The sequence below is a fragment of the Branchiostoma lanceolatum genome, chromosome 4 (assembly GCF_035083965.1).
Source record: "Branchiostoma lanceolatum isolate klBraLanc5 chromosome 4, klBraLanc5.hap2, whole genome shotgun sequence".
Classification (NCBI taxonomy): Eukaryota; Metazoa; Chordata; class Leptocardii; order Amphioxiformes; family Branchiostomatidae; genus Branchiostoma; species Branchiostoma lanceolatum.
Window position 1 is genome coordinate 25,393,808 of NC_089725.1, and position 25,738 is coordinate 25,419,545.

General features: G+C 41.4%; 1 protein-coding gene across 2 annotated transcripts in view; it reads right to left on the bottom strand.

Annotated features, from left to right (window-relative positions):
• Window positions 1-1,982: 1,982 nt before the first annotated feature.
• The window catches only part of LOC136433641 (chromatin-remodeling ATPase INO80-like), a 77,214-nt gene continuing 53,458 nt past the window's right edge, over window positions 1,983-25,738 (bottom strand). For both annotated transcript variants that reach the window (XM_066426045.1, XM_066426046.1), the window contains exon 40: window positions 1,983-4,445. In XM_066426045.1, the coding sequence (XP_066282142.1) occupies window positions 4,255-4,445 (191 nt within the window). In that variant the 3' untranslated portion in view covers window positions 1,983-4,254. The remainder of the gene's footprint in view (window positions 4,446-25,738) is intronic.

Sequence of the window (25,738 nt, forward strand, 5' to 3'; positions counted from 1 at the left end):
TAATCCTCTAGTAATAATCCTCGGTCTATCGGTCGTGGCCATGTTTTCATGCCATGTTCTTACGCTTCCCCTACTCGTTGGCTAACTGCAATTACTTTAGTATGAAAATAACAGCTCAACGTGCAGCCAAAGACATCTGGAGTTTACAAAGTCTCCACGATACTCAACTACGATCCAGGCCATTTGGGCCGTCGTACCAGAAGACGACATACAGCCCGAAATAGCCATAGATTTTCTCATTTTTAATCCCCACTACGAAAATGCAATGCTGTATAGTGGGAGGATATCGTAGAATCTAAAAAAGTCTCTAAACTACTACCCACAAATAACGTTACATACAAAACAGTCAGGACGCCATGTTGGAAAGGCGCTTCAATGTCCGTCAACAAATGACTTGCCTATCGTGACCGCACTTCATTTACACCACCCAAAAACCATCAAAGAACGAATCACACAAAAATCTGTACAATCCTCTGGTGTTATTTGGGGATTTTTAAGTCTCTGTTGGTAGAACTCCGTCGCCCATTTCGCTGTTGTTGTTGAAAAGTTCCGTCCAATCTGAAAACAGCAAGCGGCGGCATTGGTAACCGCATGTAACATAAACAAGGTACGTGTTCCCGTTCATAATCCATACGATGCCTTAGATAATGATAATAATAATTTCTAGTAATGCAGTTCAAGTTTATACGTAATACACATTTATTTCATACGTCTTGTTCATGCATCATTGTATTTTTCTTGTGAGGTATCCAATGGAAATGTACGTTATGATGCTATCAATGATCATACCGGCGTGGGATCGTGGACAACAGCCTGTCGCATGAATAGGGCAGCCAGCGGGGGACCGGCGCGGCCTGGTGAACGCCGCTCTACACTTGCCGGATGTGTGATAATCCGGGGCAGTAAAATTGTTACCACTAATGATTATCTAATGGTTCTCGGGGAGGAGTACTGTCACCTTTCTTCAATGGAAGTAAATAGGTTTGCCCCGCCCCGAGGTCAGTGCCTGCAGAGCTTGGGTTGGCGACACAACAAAAACGATGACAAAGTAGAAGGCATGACAAAAACGCCTAAAAACACGTCAAAAACCAGCCGAAACCCTAGCTCTGCTTGGAGAGTAGTTTTAGGCAGCTTGTACTTGCAGCACAAATCTGGTGTGGTAAGCCTAAAGGTGGTTTACCGGCTAAGCGAAAGAAACTGAAGGTCAAGCTCACTGGATATTTTAGGACACGTCTGAGACTCGACAGGCCCCAGCCTCCCCCAGGATCGCTATCTCACTCACACTAATGCGGGATGACGTCGAACATTACGCGTGACTTCAGTGAAGTTCGACGCCGGCCTGAGGTCACGAAAGACATTAATCTCCAAGCAGATGTTGGGGGAGGCTAAATCATTACGTTTTCCTGTTTCTGACATACTGTACTGTCTCCTAGGCTATCAAAGTGGTAGCTAGGAGGACGTAACGATTTAGCTTCCACTAACACCTGCCTGGAGATATAAACATGGCCAGGAAAGAAGTAGCAGAGAAACACCAGCAGAGCCGACAAGAGTATTATAGCTCCAGTGTGGATGAATCGTGTATGTGTGGAACTGGAACGTGAGGAAGAGACATCCTCTGGGACATATTTACCTGGTTACCTGTCATACGGCAACCGGTAGTTCTGAAAACACAAGGGGGCTGGATCATGAAATACTACATTGAGCAGAAGCCGCGGAGGTAAATGATTCCTTAACTTAAATCTTTTTATCGATGGGAGTGCGTAGTTCATCAGCAGTTGGTAAAAAAAAGAATTAAAGCAATCCTGTCTTTGTCTTGTTGGAAATAAATCATCGTGCTGTCATTCTACTCTCCTCTTCTTATTTAATATTGATATGAGAAAAAAAACCGTAACTGTTCGGTTGAGCAAATACACATGAGGGAAGGGCACAGGCATGTCATCAGCAAAATGAGTCTGCAAAAACAGAAGCAAAGTCACATCATGTATCAGTCAGCCAACCAGTTTATTAAAAAGGATCTGATTGCATACTGTCTTCAACAGAAAATTCGATTTCAATACAATTAGTAATTTTCACAAATCCATTTACATTTTACACCAACATCATCATCATAACTGCTCTTGCCAGAACCTCATCTTGATTACAATACTCCTGATGTTTCTATAGTGCAAATGACTCTCCTAAAAAAACTGAACTGAGGAAAATGGGACACAGAACCTATGAAACTGTAGGTCTCTTGGACATCATGTGGTTCAGGTGTGGCATCGGCACACAGAGGTTATCACAACGGTTATCAAATAGGTCAGATGAGAAGAAACTATGCACGTATAATGGTTTCTGTACAGATGTACAAGGTATCCAAATGGAAGTCAAATATTTAACTTTTCATGTCTGAAAATACCTCAAGTTTTCTTGTTCATTGGCTTAACTACATGCAGCATGTAAAACCATATTTTCATAAGGACCATTCAAAATAAATCCATCACTCACAACATTGCAAACAATATTAACAGCATGGTAGTCTTTTTTGTGAATCGCAGTTCAAGAGTTCAGCAAAGTTTTCATGATAAATGCTACAGAACCATCTACACAAAGGAGAATGGTTACCAAGTACAACAATAAAATATACAAAGACGGCTGTTTCGTTAGAGTACAAAACCCTAGAAAGTCAATATCAACTTTGCACGACCCTGAATAACCCTACCTGACCATCTGGACATAGTATGAATTTTTCACAAGGTTCCAGAAATGGTTATTGCCAACACTTCTGTACAGGGTCAGTCATACGGTGTGACAAAATAAATAGCTGTAATAATACCAATAAGTGCCAATAAAAGTTCCAGTGGCTGGTAATGGAGCTATCTGCACATGATGGCCACTTGTGTGGAGAGAAATTACAGCCTATTAACCTGATATTTGGACAAGGCTGAGGCACAGCACACATTCTCAGGTGATTGACCATATAAAGACAAAAGGAAATGCAGAAAGTGAATGGGCAATGTGTAGGTAAGATCTGCATGAAGTTAAATTCTTTGGTGAATTGTTCTTGTTTTCAATCTGTCTTCCTTACATTACAAGCTTCATACCGATATCGATTACAGGTACATGTAAAACGCTTTCCCCCCTCTTCAGGCTGGGTGGGTGGTAGGTAAAACCTGGCTTCATCCATTGTCATGCTTGTCAATCAGATGCACCTCCATCCATGCCTGAAGGGACTGTCACCTGTTGTGTTTAGCTGGAAGCTACCACTGCTCAGTCAGGGGGGTGCCACTCATTTCACACTCTTCTCTGGTAAAGGTCCACTCTCCTACCGGAGATTGTCACAATACTACACAACAAGGAATGAGTCCATGGCAAGCAGGAAGACTTCTTCAGAAATAAAAACAGACGAAACTGAAAATGACCCAACGTTTGCATTTTTCCCTTGCTGGTAAAAAGCAAAAATGGTAAAAGTTTGTTGCTGCTTTGCACCTTTTAGAGCAGTTAGGATGGTTTCTCATCAAACTGGTGATTACACTGTTATTACCTTTTGGGTGGCTACTGCATTGAGCTCAATGATCTGGACATAATTCCATTGAAAAGGAAATAAACATACAGGGTAACTTGCAGACCAGTTCCATATTCAATGTTGTGCAGCATGTTTGCTGACAGCACAGATAATACACTGTACCATAATGTAATCAGTTTCAATTTCATAAGTCCCAATTAGATCCCACAGTTCTTTGAGCCAGCAGGTCTGTGACCTTCACTCAAGGTGACAATGGTTGACTTTGATATTATAAGACAGTGAGAGTGCCTGCCCAACCCCCCAAGAGACCTACTGAATAAATAAAAAATCAAATTCTATTTAAATTACATTCAGTCCTCTAATTTCTTATGTCAGCACATGGTCATGTGGATGTGTGTTCTTGCCATCTTACAAAATCTCATTATTTCTTGCTAACACACTTGACTGGCAGTTATCTTTTCACAGTACCAATGTCATCTTTAAAGCAAGCAATGCAGTATTGTTTGATCATGAGCTATATCTTGAAGCACTGCTGCATGATTTAGTGTATCCTCAGTCCAGGTCAGAAACAGCACCAATCAAGAGATGATACACCCCCTGTAATTGTGAGTAAAAGAGGCAATGTCCACTTCTGCACTGCACCAGTGGTTCATCATTGGTTGCATCGGTAGTAAACAAGGAGACGAAGCCTGCCTTGCGCAAAAGTTCTCTTCCCTACATCAGAACTGGAGATCTTGGGTCATCTGCTGTCATTGGCTAGGACTCGGACCTTTGTTTCTGACAGTCTGGCTGAATGGGCCGCCCTGCCCCACCCCCTGGGAGAAGAGGGACGATCCAGGCTGTGTGGTGTGGGATGATGCCATTCTGCTCGGCGGGGGTGTGAAAACAGGTGGTCTCAGTAAGGGAGGGGTGCCAGGTGATGCTCCAGATGTCGTCCCACCTGCAGAAATGATAACAGACAGAGAATGAGAACTAGCAAGCCAACATAAAACTTTTAACAAGTGTAGAATATGATATTTACGTACCTAATGTTTTCAAAATTGTTATCCTACATACATATATCAAAAGAGTAGCCTGGAATACAGTCTTGTTAGCTTTAGTTCACTTCCAATCATGGACGATAGGCTAAGAAGTTCTTGTTGGTAAGGACACCCACAGCGCCGTCTGACCAACCAGTAAAAGCCCTGGTCGAAGCGATCTCCCGTTGTCCTTTGCGATTGCTAAGTTTGCCCTATTTATCAAAGGAGAAGATTTTGTTTTTCAAAGGGCAGTTTGCTTAGTTACATTGGAAAGATGTAGATCAGGATTTTGTTTTGAAGGGAATATGTGCTAGGCACCTCTTTTCATCACGACACTAGCTAACTTCCACAGAAATTCTAAATCCTGTCCTTTAAAAAATAACAGCACAACATGTCCCTAGATTACAGGAATGAACTATAATGGACCCTAAAGGGTGTAGCGTGGAGGTATGCCGGTATAAAGGAAATGAAACGCAAGATTCCGTGTACGGCTTTATTATCAAAACAAGAACAAAAAAGCGCAGCACAATTTGTCCATCCACATGACTGAACAGCAGACAAAATTTTCTCTGCATTCCTAAGCAAGCAGCTGGAAAAATATTCCGCTCCCACAACAACCTTTAATGGTCCGGCCCTTCCCATAAACCTGAAAGTTTCTGGGTCACTTCTTGTTAAGTGAAAAAGGCCACGGGTTCAACAATAGGGGACATTAAATATTCATAACCACGTAATCTGGAGAAGATCCGAAAGATTCTAGCTAAAACAGCACACTAGAGGAATCCATGATGTACAGTCAAATGTGACATGATATAATGGTCAAAGTTGTCCTTCAGGTTGCCTATAATTATGACATTATTTTTGGCATCAACGATTTTCTTTAAGGTTAGACAGGTTCACTTCAAGGACATGGCTTAATGGGGGAAATGGTCTATACAAAATAAGACGACAATGGAAAGGCCTTGCAGTGTACTTAAGGAGGTTTGTTAATAGTTCCAGAGCGATATATCACAGTTGTAAGTTAGCGTGAGTGAGTAAATGATTACTGGGCAGTATTTGCATAGTCATTGTACATAATTTCATATTCATGACACCATATATGGGGTGACCATACATATGACCAATGACAGTACAACTCATTCAGATTCCACAAAAACAGGGCGTTCGTTTTTTATATATATCATTATAGTATTATGGTATATTAGATGAGAGCTGCAAAAATTGAAGAAAGGTTGGCAATTTCTAGTTGCTGAACGTAAAATGTCTATGGTAGGATGAATGAGATGTCCAATGGTGCTCCATATACTACTATGACAATAATATCCCTTTGACCGAACATTCTTGGTAAGAACATGAACAAAGTACGCTTCGAAACCTCCTCTCTTCAGTCATGCTTGTGAGCCTGTAGGACCCCATTTACAGCGTATACGACATGTTTAATGTTTCAAATCTCCTTAAAAACACATTGAAACTGCACCTTACTGTTCTTACAGGTCAAGCTCACTGTGTGACCTACAACGGTGTCCTTATGTGACTTTCCTGTTTAAGGTTGAGGCTTTCAACAGACATTCATTATGAATACGAGGGTATTACATTATGTATGGTTATGGCTGACGATTCTTGAATAGGACCTCCTTGAAGAGATGAATCACTGTAAGATGGATGAGTCTAGCCAATATACAGTGTAATAACTATGTTATGCAACGATGTTGTTGTTTACCTCGTAGTGCCTAGTGGCACTTGTAGTACCTCGAACACAGGACCCAAAGACCCTTCCAAAAGACGGGTGCAGCCCCGACCAAGATGCCCTTCCCAGGATTTGAACCGGGGTCTCCCAGTTACTAACTAACTGGAACCAGGAGCTCAACTGTGAGGCTGCTACCAGTTGAGCTACAGGGACATCCCTGTTATAAAACAATACTTTAATGGAACCATGCATGCTACTTAAATCATGGCTCATATTGAAGGTTATTCTGTTAACTGCATTGATATACTTCTCCCATAACCTGCCATAATAGCGTAATACTATTTACGATAATTTGGAGGTGTGCTGTCTAGCAACACCACGCTGAGTTTAACCACGGCTAAGCCATTGAGGGACAACTTGAGGACAGCTAGTCGTAAAGTTTTCATATTTGGGTTATTGATTTGTTGGTCCTGTTTACCACGCGGTCACATTCTTCTTAGGTTGTTGTACGATTTTGATGCCGTACAATCTTTAGGCAGACTGTGACAGAAACAACCGCCGACAAGGATCTGGGACGGCTGAATTTTGCAGGACACATGCAAGACTACCTCAAGAATAGCCTTAGTTTGCAGGACTTATGTGAACAGGCCCTAACCATGTCTTGATGCACTGCTACTGGTAATGTCTGCAAGAAATCATTACCATAAAGTTTCTTGCAAACATTAGTACTAGCCATGGGTTGCTAATGTTAAGTGTTTGCCTCTGCTTATAAAGACCAATTTTTCGCCCTCACATCAAAGAAACTATTGACATACATTTCTTTCTTGATGCAGATATTTCTGCCACATACCCTGTGCAGAATGAAAAATATTTACCACCAAAATGACTTGTCCTAAAAAGTGGTACAACATTTACATCAAAGCACCACTGTAGTTTTTTTCTCTATGATCTACACTGCAACAAAAAATTTTGCTTGCTTATACCTCCGGATGTGGCAAAAACAGCGTGACCCACTTTGCGAGTTGTCAGGTGTGAGTAATGACGGCACAATATCAACGTGAAAGGGAAGCAATGTTTAGTAACTACATTAATCCCGTACTGCTGTTTTTCAAAAGGTCAAGGCAATTTGTCACTGTGCTTTCAAACCAAAGTTTTTATATGTTATTTGTTCTTGTACAAATGTAGTTTGCTTGAAAAAAATGTATGAAATGAAAGCAGACAAAATAACGAAATAGCTTTCATTTGTCAAAAACCAACATGTTTGTTAAAGTTGATGTGAATATTTCTTTTATTGCAGCTACATGTACGTTATTCATGATAGCATATATTGTACGTTTTACTTTTTTTCGAGGAAGCCAATATACTCACCTGTAGATATCTCTTTACCACAAGTCAAAGCAAGTAACTCCCACAGACATAAAGCTGTTTTTATAATGCTCCAGTCAGGTATGTATATTGTTTCTGTCAAAAGGTATTGTCTACATCATTGAAGCATTCCTATCTGTACAAATCATGCCTATCAATACAGACTAACGACAAAAAAATTAAGAGGTTACAGAAATAAAAACATTCCATCACTGCTATCTTGAAGGTACAAAGACATCTACTCAACCACCACTGTGGGAAAGTTCTCAAGCTATTGTCGCCCCTTCATGGGCAAGTGACCCAAACAATTGGCGACTTTTACCCTGCTTCATTGTTCACTTGTCCTTCAGAGGACGCAGTGGGAATTGTTCTCTCTCATGGAGCTGGGACTTGTACAACTCCAACACAGCGTTGTTATTGTAATGACGAAACTCAAAGCCTCTCTCTAGAAGTTTCTTGCATCCAGTCTTCCCTTGTAAACAAGCAAGGCTCATTCTCCAGGAGAACTTGACGTCTAGAGGACTTCTTCTTGAACCTCTTGCACCTGGCTGAGGTACGCCTGCTAAAACATTGACGTAAGACACAAGCAGCCGATCTTCGGTCATCTTCAGTCAACGACCTCACAAGTGGAGGAACAACCAGCACAACAAGGCGTAACCATGGCGACTGAAGGATCAGATTGAGCCATCATGTGACCCTTCTTTTTCTCCTGAGCTTACCGGAAGTGCACTGGGACGGTTGAAGTGTGTGGTCTATGTAAGGGGGAGGGCTACCGGCCACAATCGCAATAGTTAAACAAATCTCTGCTTTCTGTGGGACCACAATGGGGATGGAGTGAGAGGGCTTTGTACTGTTTTGGTTTCTGCTTCGAGCCTTGCATGGTTAAGTACCTGTACAATGGTCTTAGTTCCAGCATGGGATGACTTTTGGCCACAGAAGGAGGATTATCATATAGATCTATCTTGACTTTAAAAAATGTTCAATAAACCAAAATGTCGATCAATGAAATAAGAAAAACAACAGCAAATTGACATAGTGCCTTCACAAAGAATGTCAGAAATCTTTTTATTCGTGGATAGATGACTTTGATATTTTATTGTTACACACATTTCCGACAAACGCATGGCATATCTATAGCTAGAAAGAATTCTTTATGTAACCAACAGAACACCCCAGCTGGAGTGCCTGTGTTTCATCCACCAGACTCCTGTGCGGTTTGTACACCACATACATGACTCTGTAGACCAATGAATAAATTTCACATACAAAAACACACAAATTGGGGTCAAAGCATTGTTTACTGAAAAGAAAGGACCCAGCGCAGGAAATTAGAGTCTGTACACTTGGTAAACAAGAACCATGAAAAGGTCAAGCAAATGTCTGGCTACATTTCACAGAAAAGGGAGTAAGGCAATAAAGTAATTGAAATCAACAACTTTATATCTATCTTCTCACTTTCTCAATCAAGGAAATACCTGTATGTGGTAGCTTGGTTATCACACAGGCTAGCATCTATTTCACTAGAACAGTAGTAGAAGTCTCTTGATAATATCAGCAAATGACATTGAACAAAAGATAATAAAAATACCAAATGCTATAAAAAATACCACAAAAAATGACTGGTATAATCTTGGCATGTTAGACATTCAGTAATAAAAGGTCTTCTAGGGATCATTTAGAATCCTGGTGCAGGCCTGGTACACATGATTGGACTGGATGATGATAGAAAATTTTCTGGCATCTCTATGGTATTTCACTAGTCTCTAAATAGTACATGAAAAAAATACACACTCACTGCAGGATGTACCTACCATGAGAGCTAAGGACTGACAGTACAAGTTCTTTTGGTCTGACATTAGATGGTAAACAATAAAACACAAGCCAGGGATAAAACAAGAAGGCAAGCTTTGGTTACTACATGTTCAAGGGGAGTCCTACCAGGGCATGCTCTTTCCTATTCTCCAAGCAGAGGTGAGGCTCAGGCTTGTTTTGGTCGCCTTTGTATGCGTTTCAAAGTAAGCCGCGCTTCCTACTTTGTCAGTTTTTCTTGGTATATATTGTATTACCTTATATATTGTATTAGGCAGTGATAAAATCAATTTACAGTATATAATGTATTAGGCAATAGATCTATATACCAAGAAAAACTGGCCAAATACTTGAAATAGAAAGGCTGACAAAATCTCCAAAACACGCCAGAGCCTAACCTCTACTTGGAGAGAAGCTCTTTCCCACTCTACCAAGTCCTGAAGCTGACAGATCTGCCTCATGAGACAGTGATGATAAATGCTTACATGTGTAAGACACAGGCCACTTCTTCAGGACATTTCATGCTAATTGAGGGTGAAATCAGACCATTGGCAATCAAATGGCACCAGCCAATGCACCAATTTCATGCCTATTAATAGTCCTTTCAACAAAATGAACTCAAGACTACAAAGGTGGCCTGCCTCCTCCATTCATGGGCTTGATGATGCCATTGAGGAGAGGAAGTGTGGGTATGGGGCCTTTGTTCTGGGTGAACACTGCTACCTGTGAGGTCTTTCACTGACCCTGTGCGTCCAGAAGAAAAACTCTGAAGTACATGTCTGGCTAGCCTGGATGCCAGCAAGGACCTCCTTGGATGCCAGACCACCGCACTGGACGATAACCCCTTCGGCCAGGGGAGGCCACATGCCTGGCCGGATAGAGTTGGCACTCAATCTCTAATATCTATCACGCGACAGAGTGAATTAGAGGTAATGTGCCAACTGTGTCAGCGGGGCCATGAGGCTTCCCCAGCTGAAGGGATGAGCGTATAGCGCTGTGGTCTGGCACCCAGGCTACCTTTGCAGATCTCCAGCTGTGGGGGTATTTTTTTAGGGGTAGGTGCATGCGGTACTGATTTGCGATGTTCAACATGGTCCCGATTCTCTTGGTGCAGTGATTAAGTTTAGCCATATAAGAACAAGTGAGTGATCAGTAAACACCCAAAATTGGCCAAAAATCCATAAAAAACTGCCAGCCGCCCAGAAGGTCTGCGGAGGAGGCTAAGGTTTGACTGTTCCATGGGAGAGGAAACCGCATGCACTTATCTAGATCTCACAGGCGCAGTTTGGCAGGACGGAAAAAAGCTCACTCTCTCAGAGGAAGCAGTCGAAGGACATTTCTTGTTATTGTTCTTACAGGATGCATGGAAATTTTCCAACAGTCTAACCAGTAGGAAAGGAGAAACACTTTTAGGTTCATACCGTCATATTCATGAAACACTCTGCCAATGATACACAGCAGGGAAAATTATGGGATGGAGGTCAACAAGGTCTGTGACACCAGGGTCCATGAATACAATTAGAATGTTAATTTCTGAGTGTAACAAAACAAGAGGATTAGATGAAGGCCTATTGTTCTGCTGCCTTTAATCGTTTCACATGTAAATCATTTTCAAACTGGGGGCTATGATAAAATTGTTGTTGATAGGAAGGCCTTTTGGTGTCAATAACCTCTCATAAAATCAGTTTTTCATTTTCTGTCCCCTACCATGAATTCATATTCATCAATAATTTTTTTGGGGGGCATTTTTTGAGTTATGATGCAAATTCTTACCAACCACATGTTTTACTTTTAGGATGCTGACGTTCATGCATATCAAAGCCAAGAATGTCCCCTCTCCTCTAATATACATCTACCTATCCTTTATACAAGTTGCAAAGGTGATGAATGATGCAAGTACATGTAAAGTGCTGGAGGTTATACTAGTGTGTATTGAATCCGACAAGTGGATCAGATTGAATAAGTACTGCTACTGGTATATCAACATCTACAGTGGCAGAAAGGTACTCGGTTATCCAATAAAACATGATTTACTCGGAGAAAAGAAGAGCTGCTCTATCAATGCCGACGTCAAGGTTCCCAGTGAAATGGACTGTAACATCGCGCCATCGCTCACGATCCGTCTCAGTCAGTGCACGGTGGAGGAGCTTCCAGGAAGCGGCAGGACCCCCCCCTCTACACACGCCATCTGTCTCCATCACAGATTGATAGTTTTATGAAACCATCAGCCCCGCACCTAACCACACGTTTGGGACGAATAACCTCTGCAGGATTTAATCACGCCGATATTACAAGCACAGCAACGGAATGCCTGCTGCTCAAATCTGTGACCTTATCTTATTCTGATTAACCTTTTGTGAGCCACAGGTGACTCCAGACCCCAAACTCTGTCCTAGTCTAGGCATATAGATAATTCAACATGCCACTGATTAGACTAGCTTCTTATCTTTTCCAGCTTAGCCTTACTAAATACTACCTGGCATCTAAACTTTAGCACACTGAAGTTAGCCTGAGTACCAGCCTCCGTAGTGACTGCTGGCTCAAAAAAAATTCGCTCCATGGTTAGCACGCAATTTTTTTTTGAGCCAGCGGTCACTACGGAGGCTGGTACTCAGGCTACACTGAAGTTGCTGTTGGGCTACAAATTCTGCATTGGCTATGGCATTAGGCAGCAGGGAGAATGTTAAACCTGAAGTTTCCTCCTTTACCATGTAGATGATACAGTAGAGGATAATTGTCAGTGGACTTCTTGGACAAGAGAGCAGTTTGTCACTATCGATTGAAGTTATTACCCACTTGCTCTCAAGGGTTGAACTAACAGCCATGTTTGGGATAATCCCTCTCTGTAGGTGGAGGGGATCAGTTGCATGTGGTTTGACCACTCCTGGGAGCCTGTGGTTTAACCATAAATATCACAGCAGCAAATCACAGTGGGACTGGCCAGGAGTTTTCTCCCACCACTTCTTTTTGTGACTCTACAAGACAAATGGCTCTGTAAGCAGCTGCAGAGGGATGAGCTGTTGGTAGAATCATGACAGTGAGTTATGGTGACCAGAATTGTTTGCGCCTCGCCCAAATTGACAACACGGAAATGCTGACAACTACAACAGATTGTAAAAGGCCAACAATTCATTTTCCTGTGATGACTTTCTATCCTGACATCTGCATGCTCGATATTCAATCATTTGTCTTCTTCATCTTAGATATCTACGGAATGACGAATAGTTCTAAACTTTCAAAGATGATTGTAACAAGGAGATGCTGATAATGTTTTGTAAATATGTATGAGGGGTTTGCACTCAGGTTCTTACTCTGTAAAGTGATAAGATGTCTCCGGTGTTAGTCATTCAGGGCACATCCTACATCTTACCCGATCTTCCTGTCCATACTTTCATCCTGCTTCTTGGAAGCCCGAAAACGGACAATCAATATAGAGACAATCAGTATAGATCCAGGTATAGACTAGTGACGGCATATCCCCTATGTCATTCAATGCACATCCTATATCTTACTTGTCCTTATTTTTATCCAGCTTCTTGGAAGCCCGAACAAGAGTCGATCAATGAAGAAGAGATTGCAATGGTTCTTACCAGGTATAGTCTATAGATAAGTGGCAGCATATCTCTTATCATATTATCCAGTGCACATCCTATATCTTACTTTTCCTTATTTTTATCTAGCTTCTTGGAAGCCCGAACAACAGACGATCAATAAAGAGAAGATTGCACTGGTTCACACCAGGTATAGTCTATACATAAGTGATAGCATATCTCTTATGCCATTCAGTGCACATCATATCTTACCCATCTTCCTGTCCTTATTTTTATCCAGCTTCTTGGAAGCCCTAACAACGGATGGACGATCAATACAGGAATGAGTAAAACTTGGGAGGCATCATTACACCTCGGGGGTAAAAGGGGATGAAATAACAAATTACTTAGCGGTAATCAAAGTCACGTGCTGGGAGCCTCGCCGCGGCAGAGGGAACATTGGATGTTGCCTGGGGTGACAATTACTTTAAAGTGATGACTGCTCTGCAGGGCGATACCGCCAGAGCTCTGCCCCTTATCTAAATTGAAACTAAATGGCAGTAACTATATGTGATTGTTGGCTTATATCCGATGTTCTTATATCAACAGAATATGATGCTACTATTTGGGACACAGGATTATTCACAAGCCTTGTTATGGCTGCGCTAATTAGAAATATGGGGAAGTGCAGAGTGAAATTTTTCAAACGGAGAAGGGGTAGTCATGAAAGGACGGTATGAGAGTAGGAAGGACGGTACATGTATTACTCTCTTGAGTACACACTCACTCACTCAGGTCCGCATGCTCTGGTATTGGGAGGCATTTGACATTGAACAAACACAGCATTGAAAAAGTATGTGGGTGCTAAAAAAGGTGAAAAGATGAAAAAAATAAGGTGGTCTATTCGTGCAAAAATAGATATCAAAAACGATAATAGAAAAATCATCACAGAACAAAATAGACAATCCTGACAGCAAATTACTCTTTTTCCCTGCTTGTCTCTAATGTTATCAGAATTTCGTTTTTATCAGAATTTTCTATGGTAAATATGATTATGAAAGAGTTGTTTGCACTGTAAAATATGCCTCCAGGAATACATATCTTTTAAATTTTGCTGCGACATTCCGTCCTGTACAGTCCCATCGGTCCATCCCTGCGCCTAATCATATTGGACAGCTTCCGTACATACACATTAGGCCCGACATGGTCAGTTGAACTGGCTGTGTGCTGGTCAATTGGCATCACCTGGGGCTCATGTATCCCCCAGGTATAGGATAATGTCATTAATTGCGGAGGGGCCACTGGGATACGTCCCATATTCTGCCATTAATGTCAGCATCAGTCACAAGAACATTACATTCCCGGAGCTTGTTAAACGAGCGCACACCGTTAACCTGATTGCTGTCACGGCTTCCAAAAATCACTGAGTCACCACAAAAGTCTGTCTCTACCTAAAAAAAACCCTCTTATTAGCTGCTGTTGTACTTGAGACTACAGATGCTTGCTTTGATGCTTTCAGGGATACGATTACTCTAAAGTTTGCAGGATAGGAGGCTGAAACTACGGCATCGTTTACAGTAGGGCAGAGGATGCAGCGGTGCACCTTGCTGACCCAAGGGGGCCGCTAATGTCGCCTAATGTGCGGCCGGGGAGATGGAAATGGAGTACAAATCTAAATGCAATTACTTGCTCTGGCAAGTTCACCACTCAGCGGGGACTGCAGCATGATGCCTCCCGCCTGCGCTGAGGCTCTTTTAATCAATGTCAACCACCCGTTTGGAAGTGGAGCCGGTGGTGCTGGTGTCGGTCAAGCTAAGATGATCATTGAGCAAGCTGGCTTGCTTTGGGGGTGGCCGCTGGCTGGCAGTTTGCTGTCTGTGGTCATCTAACTTTGCTTTCTGTTACAGAAAGCTGCTTGAAATATACTTTGTACTTGTTGGCTTTAAAAATGATTTATCCAAAATCTTTTATGGCGTTTGAAGGGGTGTATTTTAATGGAAGCTGCCGATATTGATTGCTCATTCCTCCTGTACAGGTAACAATTCATCTGTTTATGACAGAACTCAAAATAAAAATTGCTTCCTGATTCCTTTGATAGTGGAAAAGGGAGAGCTACCGATAAAAGCCTCTAACAAAACAACATCAGAGATAAATGCCTTTTTAAGTACAAGAAATGACTGTAAGCTTCATAGCTCACTTTGTACCAGTGTATACGTACAGATTACAAAACCTCATTTAACTACCATAAAATGCAGAAGGGCCATAAAAGCAGCCCCAATTTCATATTTGTAATCAAATTGCACCTTGGGAAAAGGAATCTGGGGCATGTTTTGTCAGATAAATCTTCATTTTTCTCCACGAGCTCCCCTGGGTCGGATGTTCACCTTTGTGAGACAGGAACAAAGGGATCAGTAATCGTTATATCAGTTCCTGTAACAAACGGCGGCAGCTGATTATGTTATCCAGCTTCGGCAGCATCACTCCTGACAGTCTGCAGAGACGTTCAGCGGGCGAGATTGATGACTCCGCTAATCCAGGTGTGCTGGAGTTAATGCTGCAGTTTCGTTTCTAGACACGATAATCTCACCCTGATGATTTTCACAATGAAAGATCACAAAGCTGGAGAGAGATCGGTTCCAAGGTTGTAACATGGAACATGAATAATGCATGCAACTAGGCAGGAAAATTCGGGAAAATCGGGAATGTCTAATTACGATCTGAGGGAAGGTGGTTGGGGTGGTGATTAAACAGGCGTACAATGCTTTTCATGTCTCTACAGTCGAATTATTTTTCACACCACACAGGAAACACGTGCCTTGGGTTGGAATGCCGATATCTAGGAAATTAACGTCATGTAGAGTAATTATAAACTTCGTTGCTATCATGTATAGGAAGTAATTTTAGTCAGATCGCAGACCAAGAAGGTCTTTCTTTGACGACCTTGCTCAGATTAGAATTCCAAGCTAATTCCATGACCCCGAGATGACTTCTGACAAAAAGTGCACAGAACTTATGCACTGAACTTCAAATCGTACTAAAACTTTTAGCCCATACAAACTATCTTCTCAGATGCAGCAAGGCCTTGGATGCAGCTAACATGCAGGAGTAGAAACAACATTCACGGTGATTGCTGCATGCACATGTACTTAAAAGGAATGATTTCTTGCTCCATGATCACAGCACTTTGACAAGAAGTAAGATATAAGGGAGATGGGAGGTACAGACAACAATCATGGGAATTACCCATGTTTTTTTTTAAATTTCTTTATATGTCTCTCTTCCAAAAACGCAAACCAGTAGAAAGAAACATGCAAAAAATGTTGAGCCGGATTCTGCTCAGAGATTAGAATTACAGACCCAAACCCCAAATATCATATACAGGGTCATCCCCTTTGGGACATAACAAAAATTGTGTCATTGTACAGCTCCCTTTTTTTATTTCATGACAATGAGGAGGTCATTAACATGTCCCACCCCTCATGCATACTAACTGAGATCATGGGTAGGTCACTTCCCATGGTGACAACATGTGCCTCAGATGTGATTGTGATGATTGTAAAAAAAAAGCTATTTCATTGTCCACTCAAAAGCACGATTATGATATTCTCTAGGCCTTGCTTGTTGGAGACCTAGTTCGCAGACATCTTCCCAGATATTTCATGTGCTGTACTGTTTATTCGAAAGTTCATATAATGATACAGTATATACGGACTAACGGAGCCTATATCAAACAGATATTTCAAGTGCTGTACTGTTTATTTGAAAGTTCATATACATGCAGACCATACGTAACGTAGACTACTGTATACTTAAATTCACCAGTCACACTAATACACTCTCGCTGGGTGGAAGTTCAACTTAAGAACTTCCACATCTGTCATCTAAAGTAACCGCCATTTCCTTCCGATAGAGCCAGGCCCTCTTTCACCCATAGAGCTTATTTTGTGTGGCAGACTGTTAAATTTTAACTGACAACTTTGCCTGTGAATGCGTAACATTCACTTGAATTATACAAGACTTTCAAAGCATATTTGTGAGATGATGACGGCGAGAGCTCCGGCGCGGCAGTTTAATTCCCCGAATAGCGTGGCTCACTGCCAGTCAGATTAACAGCAACGGGTTAGAAGCACTTTTCTCCTTCGCTGGGAAATGGTAAGCAATTTGCCAAGTTTGCACGTGGGCCCAAGCTCACAATTTGAAGCTAAGTCTCCACCAGACCTATCTGCGGAAGGCTGTGTACTATGCCCAGCCAACTCCTCTGGCAAAATATCGGCCCTATTTTGGGAAATTTCTACACTTTTTTCAGTCTGCAGGAAGGTCTGGTGGAGACTAACATGACACACAATCGGTAAAAAAACCGCTGTAAAGTGTGGTCCCATGGATTGATTAATAACTCCTAGTATCAGGTGTAAGAGGATTTTTGCATCTTGCACATGCTGAGTGAAAGAACAAGACCTTGACCTTGACCCATCACTAAAACCCATCGACACAGAGATGTCAAAGTGATAGTCAACTAGCCTGGTTAGGCAGCTTGTCTTTTATCAGTATACTGACGTAAGGTAATCTTATGCTACTAACTGGTCAGCCTTAGTAATATTACTGTCTCAGTCAGTGTTTTGTCAGTTTGTGTTTTTTGCATCTTTACCTTTGCCGAGAAGGTTTTTTTTAAATTTAAATTTTTTTTTAAATGAAGGTTATATTTTCTGAGCGTTCATGTCAATGTGTCTGTGTGTGTGTCTGTCAATACAATAACTCGAGAATGCCTGGGTAGATTGTCTTGATATTTGGTGTGTGGGTTGGTGTTGAAGAGACTTGGACATGAATAGATTTTTAGCCCCTAGCAGCTTGTTATGGTACTGCAGCAAAACTCTACATCTGTGTGGAGATTAGTTAACAACACACTCAGGTGTACTTAATTGAAAACTTCTGTCAAAGTCTGTTTCATCAAGCACGGGGCAGGGTGAGTGGCAGGATCTGTCAACAGCCTCCTGTCCCTTCGACAGTTCCAGTATAAAGAAAATGAGTAAAACTAGGTTTGATGGACAAGGATGTTGGCCCTCTTACACTTGGACACCGACCTGGTCAGCAGGGTCATGCCCCCATGTCAAAAGGTTGTCAAGTTAATCATACCATAATATGCTGAAGATGACAGATATGTAAGTGGAGAAGATTTTCACCGAGCTTGTATAGCTGTCTGGTGTAGGTAGTCCTGCTTATACACATAAGTTTTTGTCAACTTACAAATGGTTTGCCTGGATGCCATCCAGAGCTGTCTCCAGCTTTAAATTTTTTCCCGTCCCACTTATTGCTTGGGAGCCGATTTTTAAAATTCTTATTGTTGAATTTGTTATTTTAAGCATAGGAAAATACAAATGTACATTTTCATCAGTTTTATCTCATGAAATTGATATTTTTGGGACGGAAGGGGTTGATTTTTTCCCCGTCTCAACAAGCAAATTTCCTTCCAGGGATGGAATTGGAAGGACGGGTCCCTGAGACAGCCCTTGTGCCATCCTTGTTAGTTTATCGTACCTTTAACGGAGGGTGTGGGAGCCTAGCCACTTATCCAAACTTGTGGAGGGAAAGCCTGGAACTAACTAACTAGGATGACACTCAGGCTAGTGGGAGCCACCAAAAACAGGCAAACAAATGGTGTCATAAATTGTACGGTTTTGATCCTGAAACTATCATGACGGCCTGTGGAGCTCACATATGCTAGTGAGTGGGATGTAGTAGTTAGCCGGTATGAGTCTGTGTTGGAGGGAGGGGGCAGGGAAGGGGAGTGCCCTCTTGCATCTGAGGGCTTCTCTAATTGGATTAATACACAGCTGAGCACATGACCCCCTGCGTTCTGCAAACTGTTAATTAGTGGAAAAGATTTCGAGTAAATGCAATTAAAAACATGAGAGCGACTGCAATTACAAGATGAGGGTCTTCCCCTGACGGTTTCTCTGGAGGAAATTGAAATAAAAACACTTATTCTTTACGTCAATTCACTACGGTTTAATCACAAGCATGAGGTCAAAGTCTTGGCAATCTGTTAGGAGTGGTCAAGTTTCAAAACACTGTTGATGAAGGTTAGACATCCAGGTAATAAGATATGCCAAAAATAGTTATCATCATAGTTAGCATCCGCTGTCTTTCGTCAGTGACCAAGGATAGGACTGGAAAACCAGATTTTATACCAAAACTCTAAATAGATATGTTTAATGAGGTTAAGACAATTTACAACACTACAAAGTTTCAATCTTGACTCTCATTCAAAATCAACACACAAATGTATGTATCTTATAAACTTCACTATGACATAAGCACAGATACTGACTTATGTTCATTCCCCAGCTGAATCAAGTACCAACTGGGTCTGGCAAAGTGGCCATCAGGGTCTTGTAATTAATAAAGTTCATTAAGCCAGATTCATGAGGAGAGCAAAAGCACAACCGTGAACGAGCAGGTAGAATACCTATTAACCATCTGTGACAGGGGCATTAGGAAGCCGATCAAGCACTTATCGGTGGGGGAGGGATTCATCAGGCACTGCTAAGGCACTAACTTAGCTAATCTCCAAGCAGATGTTGGGTAGGAAATCCTGACGTTTTCTGATCTGCTATTTATTTCACAGCTGGGATAGAGTAAATTAAGAAAAAAATTGCAGATCAGAAAACATTACAATGTTCTAACCAAGCATCTGCATGGAGATTTGCTTAGGCCACATACGCTGCAAGGAGGTTCAATTTGAGGCTTGAGACAACATAACATCACTGCTGATCACCACATCAAACCCAACAGCCCCCACTTCAACTAAACCTCAAGCAGATGTAGCTCAGTGATTTACTCATGTTTTTGATTGGATAGTGATGGTGGATGCTCAAAACTGAGGTAATAAAAACTGCGCGGGAACCTAAACACTCTTACAAAACACTTTCCAGAAATACCCAGTTAAAAATGTGCAGGAAGCGACCAGGATGAATGATAACAACTGCAAGTACAACAGAGTAATCTCCATCAAAGTGGTCATGTTTTCTCTCTCCGTGGGGGGTGCAACTGTTTTTGCTGCCAGCATCAAATCTCAGCAGTAGAGCTCCCTCAATCCTCACACTTTAATGCCAAGTTTGTTGTCTTTCCCAGACCTGCTTTCTGGTGGATATGAATTATACATACTTCCAACTAGTGGTGAAAAAGTTGGACAAATAAACTAGTAGATGACCTGAAATTTCTAGGATGGGCAAACTATTTGTGAGGGGAAACCCGTCCATGTACCATTACCTAGAATATTATTTAACAAGACTAAAATAAATCCTTATCGATTTTTAGCTTTGCAACACATAATACAACAGATGCTATAAAGAAAAGAAACATATCAGTGCAGTTTCCATATTTCCGTAACCATAACCAACATGCGTGCAAAAATAATTTGGTTTGTTGATTCAGAAATTGCTGCTCACAGCAGAAATCATAGCTCCTGCTTCAAAGAACATATGGAGCATAAACTGTCCTGTTCACAATTCATTATTTGTACCTGTCCTATGTGATTACCTTAATTCTACTTTACAAATTGCTTGCATCTGCAACTACTGAGTGGACAAAAATCTACACAAAACATATCATGAGAAAGACTAATGACACATGTCATTTAAATGATTTTCTTTTTAATACAAGACATGTCATATCTGACAAGGGCTTTTCCTTCCTAACAAAATAGATGAAAAAGTCATTAACTTGATAAATTGAATAAATGTAATGTTCTTTACCCTGTCAGCTTCCATTACTATGGTCTAGTGTTTCAGCAATCACAGTTAATTCTCTTCCTGACTCTAAAGACATACAATTCTTCAGCACTATGTATATATCATACCTATGTTTTATGTAACGAGTTCTTTGGAATATTGCATTGTCAAACCTTTTGAGAACCATCATAATTTTATAGCAATTCCAATTTCACTTTTACAGCTTGGTACTGGTAAACATGGTACATACCCAGTTGTTTGATTGCATCAGTTTTTTTATTGTTGCAGGCTATGAAAATAATAAGAAAAAGGTCTTGACAGGATCATTGACTTGTAGGAGCAGACAGTTATCCCTAATGAATTTCCTTCCAATCTGAAGGTGCCGAAGATCTAGTTTGATGGCCGCTGCGCGCTTCCGTGGCGGGCTAACTCCTGTGGCATAATATTCTCCCTATTTTGGCCAATTTCTACTATTTCTTTTCAGCCCCCAGAGAGGCAGCGACTTGAAAGTTTTGCAGTGGTTTTATTTTTGTTCTTTTGCTGCGATCTCTATATCGAGAACCACGACACCCTTGTATGACTACAGAATTGTTTCAACCTCGAATTTGAAACACAGCAAAAACAAACACCTGCACAAAAACCTCTTTTTCCCTCCTACCACGAATAAAACCACGGCAAAAGTAAATGTATTTACAGTATCACAGATCAATAGAGAGATAAATGCAGGAGCCACTTGTGACATAGTGCCATCATCATACATAAGTGGTGTTATGCAACATCAGGTAATATGGATAAATTGGACACCTGCAGTCTTTGTAAGCGGCAGCACCTTTTAGTGCGTCAATCACATAAAAACTTTGTGACAGTAACTCACTGGACATCATTATGTCATCACTACTGCCAACAGACAGTAAAATTCAATAAAAGTCAATATAAATTATGGTGGGTCCCAACTGCCTGGGCAATCCAATATTCTGAGCAAATTGTACCATATATAACACAACTGGAGCTATCCGAGAAACCTCTGCAGTTCAGTAGCAGTACCAGAGTATATTGCACATTGAGTCTTTGCAGCATAGCGAACATAGGCAATACATTTGATTGTACATTCATTCCAAAATATCTGCAATCTAAACTGCAAACTGAACTGGTCAACATCTCTTATGCTGGTAATTCATTGTGATGACTGTAGAATTAGGCATTCATATGTTGTAGGGTTTACAAGTAAAAATAGAGAAAAAAGGTGCCAAGCCTTTCTTTGTCTTAGTGTGTTTTCTATGCCAGAATAAGGAGTAAGGAGTGGCAATGAAATCAAGAGGGGTGCATTCTTCTGACAGTAAAAGGTATACCTTTTCACCAATGTCTATGTTTACCACACATCTCAAATGATACATCTTACTCTATAACATTATTGTCTGTCACCATGGGCTTGTTTACCACCGGCTCTTCAAATGAATTCCTAGACAATTTGTTTCAACGTGGCTTCTCAGAAAGAGTGAATAGAAAGCGGAAGAAAACCCCACACATTGAAGTAAACTGGTGTGTAATTCTTGTATTCTTCCTTAATTGTGTGTCACCTGTAACTCATCACCCAGGGATGAAAAGACGAGCAGACCACTGTATTGTGCCACTAATACGGAGAAGAGAACAAGCCATCAACAGGCATGAAAATCAATGAATACATTGCCCTACTTCCTTTATTTTTTTCCCTTATTGAAGTTGGTATCAAGCCTCAGTTTGAGACCAACTGGAGCCAGTGTAGGCCAGACACTGTGACTTAAAGATACAACAAACAAAAGATCTATTCTGCCGAGAGCTTAGTTTACCTTCTACATCAGTCATACACATCTCCTGGATCTGCAGGTTCCTCTAAATGCTCTAGTTACAACAAACATTACACACATTTTCCAAGAGGCTACTCTCAGTCTTCGGAAAAACAACAAAGAGCCAAGGGTGTCTTTGAAACAACAAGATGGCAACAAAGTCCTATGGAGAGTTTGTCCATCGTGTAAAATGCGCAGTTGAAACAAATCAAAGGAGCGAGTAGAAACAGAAGTGATCCCAACCGAGATTCGAACTCACGCCGAAACCGGAGGCCAGATCACAGGCACGCACGCCTTAACCACTACGCTAAAAGGTCGCGACCAGTTAGCCTGGTCAGTTGGAGGCGCTTGAACCTCCACTGTTACACTACTCCCCCTTTTCTTTTAAGATTCGTCCTCGATCTTCCCTGTGTGGCACACGTTTGCCAGGCTCACAGGGCCGGGGTGGGAACCAGTGAAACAAATCAAAGGAGCGAGTAGAAACAGAAGTGATCCCAACCGAGATTCGAACTCACGCCGAAACCGGAGGCCAGATCACAGGCACGCACGCCTTAACCACTACGCTAAAAGGTCGCGACCAGTTAGCCTGGTCAGTTGGAGGCGCTTGAACCCCCACTGTTACACAGTATCTACTGCAAATGAGAAGATGGAGAGGAACTCAGTAAATGGGACTTTAATGAGAAACCGTTGGAGTGACCAAAATTGGATTTGTGTAACCCTTGATTTTATAACTGGAAAATGATGGACGATGCAAAAAAATAATTGAAAAGACAGCAAAACATACTTATTAACGTAAAAAATTTGTCAAGCAATCTGTTAAATTTTTTGTCGCTCAAAATTCACTCAGCAAACGCATTCTAGTAGAAAGGGGGTGTTACCCATATACCTGTTCCAATTTGAAGGTGTGCAGTTGCCCATTGCATGTTAAAAGGCAAATAGCATGCTTGACATTCACCTGTGCAAACATCACATAAAACCTAGCAACTCCTGATATGTAGAAACGCACCGTTATCTCCCAAGATTGTACTTTTTCCCTATTCTCCAAGCAGAGGTTTTGATTGTGTGTGTGTGTGGGGGGGGGGGATGGTGGGGGTTGTAGCAGCCGGGATTTTTCAATGCTGGGACGGCAGCGTTAAAAATCCTGGCCAATACTAGCACCAGTATGAAACCTCTCCTTGGAGAATACCGGTGCTTTTTCCCATCCGATCAAGCAGGTAACGATGAAGAGTGCCACATACTGCTGTGTCTCCTGTCATTAGTGCAGCAACAGATGCAGGGCCTGAGGCAACCCGCTCACAAACGTAAGTCTCATTATCACCCTAATTCTACCTCCTTCTGATGCTATCTGTCATATCAGATTTTACCATTTGCATGTTCCTGTTTGGTAACAGCTGTTGAATTAAGGAGATATTAGTGCATGTTCCAGATATCACATTGTTTTAGACTACAGATATGCCAGGTGTTATTATCAAGATAAGTAACACAAAGTCATCACCAGCATCCTAACACAAGAATAGTATAAAACATAGTGAGTTTATGATTGCTGATACATGTACTTAACATTTTCGGAAGATGAAAATTGTGTGTTTTATCTAAAATGGTAACTTCCTGGATTAGACTAACAGAAGGCGAAATCCTATTAGATTACTGACAGTCTTTTCCAGCCTAATCCTTCAGATTAGCTATAAAGCCTTTTACCTACAAACAGGATTGTCTAATCTACATCCATTATCTTCAAACTATGATGAACTACCCCTTCCCCTTGCTTCAGAAAGCTCATTTTGTAACAGCAGAGCTTTTGTTTTGTTGTAAATAGCAACTACAGTAGAATCCGCTTAACTGCACCACCCATTTGTCAGCATTTTTGGTGCAATTATCCGGCTGGTGCAATTATGCGAAATGCCCAGCTGGACCGCACCACCATGGGCGAGGGGGTGTATTGTTAGTCAGAAACACTAGCATAAAGAAAACAGACGAAATTATTCAGTTATTAACTTTATTTATTGACCCTTTGCTGAAAATAAAGAAATGACTACGAACCTGTTTTGATTTTGCATTCTTTCATTTTTCCATGCGATCTACCGCATTACAACACACGTGATGTTACAGGGGAGGCATTCTGAAACATCGTCATACCAGTCATGGGATAACAGTTTCTGTGTTACATTACGTAGAGTGCAGTTGTCGATTTACGTTAATCATGTACCGTCATGAAACTAGGAATTGAAACTAAAACTTGGTTACTGATTACGGATGACCCGCCCGGGACCTCCCATACGATTCCTATCAACGCAACTGTCAATGGAGACCGCCTTCTTTTGTTACTCAAAACAGTTTTAAACATATTGGCGGTATTGGGCCTTTACACCGGCGGGTATCGGCTCATTTGTACCGCGTTTGTCGATTTTAGCGCACCTTTTCAGTTAACTTGTCGAGGATTTTTGAAAGAAATTGGTGCAGTTATCCGGCATTGGTGACCATGCGCGGTGCAGATATGCGGAGTCACTAACAATGCAGTGAATGGGAACCGGTTTTGGATATTGGGATTCGGTGCAATTAAACGGAAGGTGCGTTTATCCGAGGTGCAATTAAGTGGCTTCGTCTGTACCTCCCCCCAACAAGTTCTGTCTACCCCAGGAGATCATTGTCAAGTATGAATAACAATGAATAGAAGTTTCTATCGATGCACATACTGAGAGGAAAGATACAAACTAATTCTAGTGTTGGACTATGGATGATCCGTTTTGGGCCTGCCCCTGTAATTAACTTACTTGGTTTGCCTTTTTTTTTCAGGGAAGATTTGCTAATTTGCATATTTAATGTGAAAATGGAAGAGTCTGAAATTAGTCTCCTTGTAAAAGGTGTCTAAAAGCTATTGAATGAGTGAACAGCACTTTCTACATTGTATACTCTCCAGTCCTTCTATCTTCCAAGTTGACAGGTTTCTGTCTAAAGTTCTCATCTTAACACTGTATTACGGTAATACAATTCATCACAGCTGAGTATTGAGTGACATACACCCATTAGCGACAATTGGCTATCACCACTATTTTTTCACATTTTGACAACAAAGACGATACAGCAAAATCTGAGCATGCCACTGATATTGCACGTACTCCTTGCAACACCTGTCCCGGAAGCTGTGACAAACAATACATGTATAACCCTATGATCTGTAGATATGTTTTAATTGGTAAAGAAGAAACAGTACCTACTGCTAGTGCTATGCAGGTTTCAATGCTATGAACAGTGTCCCTGCATTTACTGGGATAAACC